Source organism: Amia ocellicauda, chromosome 23 (genome assembly GCF_036373705.1).
Source record: "Amia ocellicauda isolate fAmiCal2 chromosome 23, fAmiCal2.hap1, whole genome shotgun sequence".
Lineage (NCBI taxonomy): Eukaryota > Metazoa > Chordata > Actinopteri > Amiiformes > Amiidae > Amia > Amia ocellicauda.
Genome location: NC_089872.1, coordinates 8,406,134 through 8,417,631, shown reverse-complemented (window position 1 = coordinate 8,417,631; position 11,498 = coordinate 8,406,134). Strand labels below are relative to the sequence as shown.

The following is an 11,498-nucleotide window of genomic DNA, read 5'->3' as shown; positions in this document are numbered from 1 at the left end:
GACTGATTCTATGGGTATTTGCGTACAAAATTGTGCTTGTCTTTATACTGGAGTGAGTGAGATTCTATGCACCACTTCCCTGCAGATCTTTAATTTATGTATTTGTTTATTTACATTTGTTTACATCTGGATGATTTTATTTCTCATCACTACTTTGTGGATTGAATCGTGTTTCATCGTCATCCATCTCAATTCCTTTTTATGTTGAGAATTTGCTGGTTTATCTTTTCACTAGACAGCATCCGTTTTAGTACTTGTGTGACTTTAGATTTTTTTTCTTCCTTTATAGTAAATCATTAATAACTTGGTAGATTCATCTAGAATCTGCCAGTCGTTTTTGTTATTAACCAAATGTACAACTTTCATGGCCCTAATGGTCTACTCTTAATTGCTTTGGCTATAGGTCTGCAGACTTGGTGTGTTTCCCTGAATCAACACAGCTTTAAAAACAGTAATCCATGCATAATTTGAACAGTTTAGAAAATAACTGGAACAGGATGAAGTAATATCCAGATGTTTGTGTTTCTATTCTTAGAATAATACATGTCTGTTACCCAACTGCGTGTGTGTCTACTGTCACGTATTTTGCAAATTTGGCACCGAGATCATCCTGTTCAATGCCTGCCAATACTGAGTGTAATCACCATTTCCTGTCAAATAGGATCAGAAAAATACCTGCAGCTTTCCTGATTTGCCATCAAATTTAATCCTATAGGGTATATGAGAACTGAAGGTATTTTTTATATTCATTCCTTGTCATACCCCAGCATTTACAATTACAGATGCAATTCAACACACCTTTTAGGTTTCAATCTGAGGAAGTAAAATTCCAAGTGAATCAATGTTTAATTTTGCCTGCCCAAGGCTCAGGAGATGCTCAGAAATGTTGCTGAATTTTCACAAAAAGAAATGTGGCATAGAGAAGAAGATTCCAAACTTCATTAATGTAAAAAAAACTAAGAGAGCCTGCAAAACAAACAAACAAACTAAAATACTTTGACTATGTTAAAAAAGTGTCTACAGAAAGCAATGTCATTGTTCATCAGCTCTTTGACATTTCAGTTCATATGTGGTGCAATAAGAAATACACATACTTTTACAAATCTATTGACACTTCATAAAAGAAAATAATCAGTTTCTGGACAGTTAAAATGTATTCAGTTCAAAATCTCACATAAATATGAATTACACCACGATGAAGCACCAATTTCATCTCTCCTCAACACAAAACTTCTTATACAGGAATAAAATCTATAACATTTTCTATGATTTTGTTAACACTGAAATCATATAAGTCTTCTCTTTATATCCAGAATAAATTGAATAAAAAACACTGGCATTTTCTATCACATCATACATTTAAGCATGGAGAACAGATGTCAGTACTATGAAACTTCTGTACTGTCAACCAGGGAATAAACATCCGAATCGCAAAGGCTATTTTTTAAACAGAATTTCTCTGGGGGAAACGCTACAGAAAAAAACTCACATTTTATTTTTCTTGATTTATTGTTGCTATTGGAAATAAAGAAATAGAATGAAGCCATTCAATCCTGGCTGTACTATTCCATTCTTAGGAAAATGGTTCTTTTGGATTAGGATTAAATCACTCCCACAATATACCGAACTTCAAGTCCGCATGAAATAGCCAAGAAAAAAGTTTTCTAGCCCAGTTCTTGTATTAACAACGAAGTAGTTATCGGAATACATCATTGCAAGGGATTGGTTATTCTTCCCATTAACAGAATGGCATCGGAGTTCCCCTCGATGATGGCAAAGAAAAATGGCCGGTTAATTTTCAGTTCAGTGGCGGCTGGATGGTCTTGGCTCTCGTTTTGCTCCTCAGATCCCTCCTCAGACACCTCAAACACCACCTTGTTCAGCACCTGAAAAATCCTCACTGTTAGTAGTGACTTTGGGAGAGGGGTCATGAACAATGAACTATGAAGTTCTCTCAATTCTCTCATGTTAGATGTGAAGTTATTTCTTCTATACTTTAAAACTTTGAATAATCATATGTATCTTTATTATATTATGGACTTTTTTATATACATGTATATCTAGATCATTTTTATTTTCTGAGACGCATACAATGCATTTCAACAGCAATGTCAGTTTTCTTCACAGTGCATTTACCTTGTCAACGGTGAAATTGGGTTTTCTGCCGAGTCGTCCGAATGCGGCGTTTTCACCGAGCAGGTATGGCAGTTTCAAATCTGTGAGGATTGCCTTCAGATCATTCACTGCCGTCATGGAGAACTTGGGCAGGGACAAGTCCAGGAACCTGCAGGGAACAGAAAACTGCTGCTTTTACTAAATGTTCTCCAAAATCTCTGCTCTGGCCTTTTTTTTGGATTAAATCAAACTATATGCATTAAGTCCTAGCCTAATCTGCTGTTCAGTGGTATTGATATGCCCTTTGAGCCTTTCCCAAAGAAAGATTAAAACAAAATGTACAATAAGTCCTTTGGTCCCACTCTTATGATCATGGGTCGTCGTTGTCATGTAATTGAGGGATGTTGGTGTTACTACTACACCAAAGAAGTATTCCTTTTTAAAATGTTAACCTGGAATGCATGATAAGAGGTGCAATCTTGAAACTCTAACTGTAAAATAAGAGATGTGTTGCACTGCTGTTTTGGGTCATGTCAGATCGTACCTGTTGGACATATGCCTGTGCCACAACGAAATGAGCCCCCCGGACAGGATGGATTCTACGTGGTCCAGATCAGTCCCCTCATACGGGAGGACAAGGAGCACGAAAGCCTTCTTGCTCAGGGGGAGTTTGACGATGGTGCATTTGTTGCCCTTGTCATTCAGAAACCCGTAAACGCCCTGGCGGGACATCAAGGGCACCGAAACACTGGTCTTATCAGGGGTCTGGAACTCTTGCTCTGTGGTCTTCTCTGGTTGGAATGCTGCTTTCCATTTTCCTGAAATTAAAATAATTATTTTTTCATGGTCTAGAATAACAAGTTATTTTTCTTTGGTAAAACTGGGATGACATCAAAAATGTATTCCACCTGCCCATTATGAATGACAAAATCCGGTTCTCACAGCTGGTTTGGTTTGCTAGGGGCTTCAGCGTTCTCCCCCTGGATATGTGGGTTAGTTTTGAGATAATCTGGGCCCTGGCTCACTATGAAATCCCATTTTTGCATGGGTCTTTGACTGGCACTAATGCTTTGGGTGATCCATCATTGAAAATGAATATGTCCTTAACTAACTGTTAACAGGGCTTATTATGACCATGCATTAATCCTAAATGAAGGATTAATGGAAATGTTAAGCTTAGCAAGGCATGGGAGGTGATAGCTGTAATTGAATTATACCACAGAGTACGATGAAGGCCATGGGACATTTATAAAACTATCAACAGCCATCTCAAAAGACTCGCGGAAGATTTTCCTGAACACAGAGAAGTCTAAAACGTTGACCCTATGGGCTGGTTTCACCGACTCAAAGTAGACCTAGTCAATGTTATTTTAGGTAGAGTAGTCCTAATCTAGTGCTAATCAAGGTCTGTGAAACCAGCTATATATGCTCCAAGCCCCAAATCCTACACCAGCTTAGATTACATGGAACACTTATGTCCTGAGGCAAAACAACATATATGATGAACATATTTCTGCTAGACTATTATTGTGTACAATCACAACACAAGGGTTTTCAAACATTTTGTCTATGCTAATCCTTCTTTTCTTTTCTTCAAAACAATGGCAACCTATGCACAGCTGGGATAAAGCTGGTTAATGCCAATTTTAAGACTTATTTGTTCTTATTGATTTGTAGTTTTAGGGTTGTATGTGGCTTTGGCACTGCGGGACTTGGTAATAATGAACTATTAATGTGCTCCAAACGAATCTTGTTCATAGATCAATACACTTAAAAAGATTAGTTCAGGGAAGTCAACTGAACCAAAGATCTTTTTTAAAATCCTATACAGCCTTGTTGTTCACATGTTCCAACAAGTGAAAATCCTTACCCTTGAAATGAAGAGAGCTGGCGAACAGCAAGTCTGAAGAAGAGCTGATGTCATGGAAGAGGCTCTTGGTATTCCCAGAAGATGTCCTCTCAATGAAGGCGTTCACCAGGGCTTCAGCAGCTGTAGGCTTGGAGAAATCTACAGCTCCGATATAGGAATGATCTGAGAAGTCCCGTGTGCCCCTCGCAAAGTCCTCTGACAGCTCTACATTGCTGCTGACCAAGGTCCACACCAGAGTTCGCAGCTCATCGGTAGATCCATCGGTCAGAGAATTGATATGCTGAAGGGTGGTGAGGACCTTGTGCCCGTCGAAGGGCGAGGTGCAATTTTCCGTGTCCGTCTCCTTAACCAACCCAAGGAAATTCTGAAAATTGGTGGCCGTTTTGCCAGAGGCTCCTAAATAGAAGGTAACCAGCGTGCCAAAGCTGTTCACTGGAGAGAACAGGGTGTTTCCAGGCTTCTCCTTTCTCAGAGCATTGTACAGTCGCAGGCCCAGCTCATTCTGCAGCACCGCCAGCGCTTTGGTCTTCTGGTTAATAGTTTGCTTCGTTCCATCAGAGTCTTTGTGTGTGCTCCCCACTGCCTCTGAAATGTTGTGTAGGTCTATGAGTGGTGGGGCAAACATCTTCTCATTCTGTGTGCTCTGTATGTTTTGGCAGGTGGCATTGTCGAACGCAAAGAGGTTAAAAGGGTGGACGTAGACGCGGTTTGCCGCAAGGAGAGAGATGCAGGAGAAGAACAGCAAGGCTTCCAGGATTTTTGACATTTCTCCCCCCTCTTGAAAACACTTTCTTAAAATTAAACCCTGTAACAAAAACAATACAAAAAATGCTTTGTTGGTTTATTTATTTTTTATCACTTAACCTAATATTTTGTTTGATGCATTCCCATTCATAACAAATCATATAAACTGCCTAGATGGACCATCATACAAAAGCAGACAGAAATTATATCATCAAATAAATCCTGCTGGAAGTATTTTTTTAAGCTGCTAAAGGAAACAATGTTTAAAATAAACCAGCAAGAACATAAACACTGCAAAATACAAGGAAACTACATTAAAACTATATATATTCCATGAACTTAATAACTATCATAACTTGTTATATAAGTTTTCTGTTTAAATATACTATTACTTTACCCAAAAAAAGGGAGGGTTGGAAAGGTTAATGAACAATGAAAGGGACAAGAAAAAACTTCAAAAGCCTCCCAGTCATTGCACTGTGAACTTGATGCGTAGAAAAGCATTTTTGGGGAAATATTAAGCAACCAAATAAGCAGCTATACTGGTTCATTGCAATTGTTAAACCCATGGAAAAAGCTTGCTTAGGGTGACAAAATAAACCGTGTTGGTTCCAATATACTTCACTGTTTATTCTGGAAACTGTTCAACCTTAGAGTCCCCCAAAACACATAGACAAATAGACAATTTCTCTCTGGTGGAAAAGTTAATCATTACACAAGTAAGAAGGTCATGTTATGTTGTTTCACATGAGAGAGTGATTAAGTTATTATTTACATTGATTTTTACATCGCCATATATATTACATAAACATTATGGTTAAATACATTATAATTTATTTATTAAACATTATTTCCCAAATGTCTACTAATAAACAATCAGTATTTCATATTCAATAAAGTACTGTTTCCCTATTTAAAGTAAATGAAATAACATTTCTACAATACACGTTTGTTTTATCATGTAAATCAACTGCCGGTGTAAGATTGTGATCGCCAATTTTTACATTTTTACAACCTTTACATTGTCATCATCTGCATTTTTAATTAAATCTCTCTAAGGGCTTTCTCCAAGATTTTTTTTTTATGAATTTCAAGTAAAACATGTATAGCTCTACTATTATAGCACTTCCACATTTAATCGGCTAGGATGCTTGAAACATTGAGGTGTTTCGATATTTTTGATAAGCAGCACTTACCTGAGGTTGTGTTGATGGGGCTCTAGCTCATACAAGAGTCACTTTGGACTGGTGATCTGTTTTTAAAGAAGGACAGTCTTGTAGTTGCCTCACGATGTACCTAGATGTTACTTATTAGCCAGATGGATGATTCACTGATGTTGTCACCATGAGTTTTCAGGGGGAGTTTGTCCTGTTGTCCGGACGGAATTCCTCTCTGTCCTTTCCAGATATTTGTGTTGCAAAAGCCTTTTGCTAGGAAACGGAAGTGGATTTTTGCATCAGGATTTAAATCAGCTGAACAAAAAGGGGGTGGGGGGGAGTCTTTTATTAACCCCTGTGATCTCTGGGCTACTTCTTCTTCCTCTTCATCTTCTGTCTTCTGCTAAGCCTGTAACTGGACCTTGGGTTATCTCTAATCTTGAATCCTTCCCTGTTCACTCATCCACATAAATCAACTACTATGTAAGTTTTTTTGTTGTGACTTTAATCACTTTAATCACTTCTGTCTATTTCAAAACAGCACCACATCCTATCACACATTTTCTGGCTCTGCGCTGATGAGACATAACTCTTAAGAGTATTCCATGTTGATATTATACACCGATTAGCCATAACATTATGACCACCTGCCTAATATTGTGTAGGTCCCCCTTTTGCGGCCAAAACAGCCCTGACCCGTCGAGGCATGGACTCCACTAGACCTCTGAAGGTGTGCTGTGGTATCTGACACCAAGACGTTAGCAGCAGATCCTTTAAGTCCTGTAAGTTGCGAGGTGAGGCCTCCATGGATCGGACTTGTTTGTCCAGCACATCCCACAGATGCTCGATTGGATTGAGATCTGGGGAATTTGGATGCCAAGTGAACACCTTGAACTCGTGATTCATCAGACCAGGCCACCTTCTTCCATTGCTCCGTGGTCCAGTTCTGATGCTCACGTGCCCATTGTAGGCGCTTTCGGCAGTGGACAGGGGTCAGCATGGGCACCCTGACTGGTCTGCGGCTACGCAGCCCCGTACGCAACAAACTGCGATGCACTTTGTGTTCTGACACCTTTCTATCAGAACCAGCGTGAACTTTTTCAGAAATTTGATCTACAGTAGCTCGTCTGTTGGATCGGACCACACGGGCCAGCCTTCGCTCCCCACATGCATCAATGAGCCTTGGCCGCCCATGACCCTGTCGTCGGTTCACCACTTTTCCTTCCTTGGACCACTTTTGATAGGTACTGACCACTGCAGACCGGGAACACCCCACAAGAGCTGCAGTTTTGGAGATGCTCTGACCCAATCGTCTAGCCATCACAATTTGGCCCTTGTCAAAGTCGCTCAGATCCTTACGCTTGCCCATTTTTCCTGCTTCTAACACATCAACTTTGAGGACAAAATATTCACTTGCTGCCTAATACAGTGAGGGAAAAAAGTATTTGATCCCCTGCTGATTTTGTACGTTTGCCCACTGACATAGAAATGATCAGTCTATAATTTTAATGGTAGGTGTATTTTAACAGTGAGAGACAGAATAACAACAAAATAATCCAGAAAAACGCATTTCAAAAAAAGTTATAAATTGATTTGCATGTTAATGAGTGAAATAAGTATTTGACCCCTTCGACTTAGTACTTGGTGGCAAAACCCTTGTTGGCAATCACAGAGGTCAGACGTTTCTTGTAGTTGGCCACCAGGTTTGCACACATCTCAGGAGGGATTTTGTCCCACTCCTCTTTGCAGATCCTCTCCAAGTCATTAAGGTTTCGAGGCTGACATTTGGCAACTCGAACCTTCAGCTCCCTCCACAGATTTTCTATGGGATTAAGGTCTGGAGACTGGCTAGGCCACTCGAGGACCTTAATGTGCTTCTTCTTGAGCCACTCCTTTGTTGCCTTGGCTGTGTGTTTTGGGTCATTGTCATGCTGGAATACCCATCCACGACCCATTTTCAATGCCCTGGCTGAGGGAAGGAGGTTCTCACCCAAGATTTGACAGTACATGGCCCCGTCCATCGTCCCTTTGATGCAGTGCATTTGTCCTGTCCCCTTAGCAGAAAAACACCCCCAAAGCATAATGTTTCCACCTCCATGTTTGACGGTGGGTATGGTGTTCTTGGGGTCATAGGCAGCATTCCTCCTCCTCCAAACACGGCGAGTTGAGTTGATGCCAAAGAGCTCGATTTTGGTCTGATCTGACCACAACACTTTCACCCAGTTCTCCTCTGAATCATTCAGATGTTCACTGGCAAACTTCAGACGGGCCTGTACATGTGCTTTCTTGAGCAGGGGGACCTTGCGGGCGCTGCAGGATTTCAGTCCTTCACGGTGTAGTGTGTTACCAATTGTTTTCTTGGTGACTCTGGTCCCAGCTGCCTTGAGATCATTAACAAGATCCTCCCGTGTAGTTCTGGGCTGATTCCTCACCGTTCTCATGATCATTGGAACTCCACGAGGTGAGATTGATTGCTTCTGTGGACAGGTGTCTTTTATACAGGTAACGAGCTGAGATTAGGAGCACTCCCTTTAAGAGAGTGCTCCTAATCTCAGCTCGTTACCTGTATAAAAGACACCTGGGAGCCAGAAATCTTGCTGATTGATAGGGGATCAAATACTTATTTCACTCATTAACATGCAAATCAATTTATAACTTTTTTGAAATGCGTTTTTCTGGATTATTTTGTTGTTATTCTGTCTCTCACTGTTAAAATACACCTACCATTAAAATTATAGACTGATCATTTATTTGTCAGTACAAAATCGTACAAAATCAGCAGGGGATCAAATACTTTTTTCCCTCACTGTATATCCCACCCACTAATGAGATTATCAGTGTTATTCACTTCACCTGTCAGTGGTCATAATGTTATGGCTGATCGGTGTATACTTACTTGTTTTTGCTGCTAGTTTGTCTTAACTTGTACATTTCCCCTCTTCCTTTTCGGGTTATTTTAAGGGATGTCCAAAATGTAGGAATGGTTGTTCACTGAATATATGTTCAGCTGTCTTCAAACATACCCCTCTCACACAGAAATTGATATCCATTATTTATTTTTTAAATGTCAATGAGTGTATTGTTCAAATGTATAGCTGATACATCTGTGAAGAAAAAGACAGATTTTAAAAATATGCTTCTTTGGATATTTACAAAATATTTGATTGTTACCCATTCTGTGGATTTGTTGTGATAGTTTTCTGTGGATTTCTAAGCACAAATGCTAAAAATATGTATTGATCTCTTCTTTGTTCAAAATAGCAGACATTGTGGGTCACCATACAGCAAATGGCCTATAGACAAATTGTTAATTTACAACTTCTTGGCTTGCACACAAGGCCTCTATCTTAAATAAACAGTGCCCTCAGGTGGCCACAAAAAGAAACCCTTGAAAACAAACAGAAAACCTTGCTATTAGGCCCAGGACTTTTCTTGGTTTTCCTTTAAAGTGTCACAAGTGCACATAGAAATGATAAATTCTACATTTTCCCTGCTTCTCATATTTAATTTCATTTTGGCATGTAATTTGATAATGATAATATACACTACCGCTCAAAAGTTTTAGAACACCTCAATGTTTCCAGTTTTTATTGAAATGTATGCAGCTTAATGTCTCGATGTACTCTGAAATTAACGCATAGAACAAATAAACAATTGGAGATAAAAAAGAAATCATGGAATCGTTGTGTTTAACAAAATGTAACCCCTTAAGCTGACAAACCCCTCTGGTACCATGTGTACTTTTTACTGGTGTGTTGTTTGCCAAATGTTTGGTATCCCCCCCCCCCATTTTTTGAATCCCTGGCAGTTTACTGCTTACCTGTAGCATTTAAGGTTATTCACTTGACTGACACTTCAATACAAACTGGACAAATGGGGGTGTTCTAAATCTTCTGACCGGTAGTGTAAGTAAGTTAAAAACAGGTCCTATGATGCCCTTGCTGGCTGGATTGTTCCCCTGAATCAGGGGTCACTTGAATGTAACATGTTCATTTCCCCCAGTAGAATGGGGGGCTCCATGGGCGTTGCCTAATGTTTTATGGCATGTGACTTCACCTGATTAATTATTGCTACGTCATATCCGGACGGAAGTGTACGCCCATATTGCCCTCATCCCCCACGACGAGCCCCCCTCCTTCTCTCCTTCTCTCACCCCCCTAGCCACCCCATTCCCTCCACATACACTGATTAGTTCTGTAGGTCTTTGTTCTTGCGGGAGAGTGTGAATGGTCAGAGTCTGAAGGTGTCAGGTCAGGTAGCTTCTGACCCCCCTCACCCATCGTCCCGGAAGTGTACACCCATTTCTCCCTCTACCCCCACGACCCCTCTCACCCCCCTCTCCTTCTCTCCCCCTCCATCTCCCCAAGCTGTTTATGTCTGCAGTTATTTGTTCTTGCCGGAGAGTGTGAGTTGTCAAGAGAGTTCAGAGCCTACTGTAGTGTTGGGTGGCTTCTGCCCCAGAGTTTAATCTTTTTCCAAGGGGTTCTCGGGGGTTTAGGGCTTGCAGAGTTTCCAGAGGGATCTGCACCCCCCCCTCTCTTGATTAGGAAAACTGCTTTCACCTAGACGGCCAGCAACAAGGGTTGTCTGTGAGCCCCCCAACCTCAAACATCACCCTATCCATGGCCCCCTTTAAGTAAGGAAAGTACGGGTGTGAGTGTGTTAACGCTGCAGGGCCTGGGGTCCTGACTGCTGGGGGCTCTCACTCTGCAGGGCCCACTTAAGGTTAGGTTGTTTTTACAGCTTTTAAACCAAGGTTCATGAAGGATTAAAGTTAGTGGTGCTCCTTTTATTGTTTTCTTAAGATACTATATAGATGTGTGTATCTGTATACACTATACGTCTGAGGCTATCTAAGAAAGACCGACTATGATGAGGAAAGCGGTCTCCCAATAACTGCATCTGCATGGCAGCCAATGGTAATTCAGGCCATAAAGGGTAGTATGGCAGTTGAAAATAAAACCATCTGAGCATCAAAGAAGGGCTAAAGACTGCATAGAAAGTTGAAGATTCACTTTCTGAAGTAAAAAAGACATATAGTCTTAATAAAACTACATCTATTACTACATTTCTTAGCAGACACCCTTATTCAGGGTGACTTACAATTATTACAAGATATCACAGTATTGTTCACATTTACCCATTTATACAGCTGGGCATTTACTGGAGCAATCTAGGCAAAGTACCTTGCGCAAGGGTACAACAGCAGTGCCCCCACCAGGGATTGAGCCCACCACTCTGTGCGCCAGAGTTTAGAGCCCTAACCACTACTCCACATCTCATAGTAAGGCCTGTTTACGGAGCTCTCGGTGGGGTATGAAGCTCAGACAAATACAGGCTCCGGTAACGGTCTGGACTATAGCTTTGATAACCCAGCTTGGAGGGCCACAGAGCCAGGACAGTTCTCACTATTCACCGACAAGGTCTCCATAGTCCACCATGAAATATACTAGGCGGTAGAGGGTTGGATAGAGCAGTTATTTGGGAAAGTTTTTCTTTTGGGGTTGCTGGAGCAGCAGGGGTCCTGGAGGCCGGAGCTTAACATACGGAAGTAACAGATGTAAGTTACATGTTAAACTTATGTGTAAATGTAAGGAAAATTAAAAAGGATC

At 40.8% G+C, this 11,498-nt stretch overlaps 1 protein-coding gene across 1 annotated transcript; it reads right to left on the bottom strand.

Moving 5' to 3' along the window:
* Positions 1-827: 827 nt before the first annotated feature.
* On the bottom strand, positions 828-6,029 carry agt (angiotensinogen). Its single transcript, XM_066696903.1, has 5 exons — positions 5,926-6,029; positions 3,986-4,790; positions 2,660-2,933; positions 2,137-2,284; positions 828-1,886 (listed from the first exon to the last, which is right to left on the bottom strand). Exons 2-5 carry the CDS (start codon positions 4,749-4,751, stop codon positions 1,710-1,712), a joined length of 1,365 nt encoding a protein of 454 aa, XP_066553000.1. The 5' UTR covers positions 4,752-4,790; positions 5,926-6,029; the 3' UTR covers positions 828-1,709.
* Positions 6,030-11,498: the final 5,469 nt, after the last annotated feature.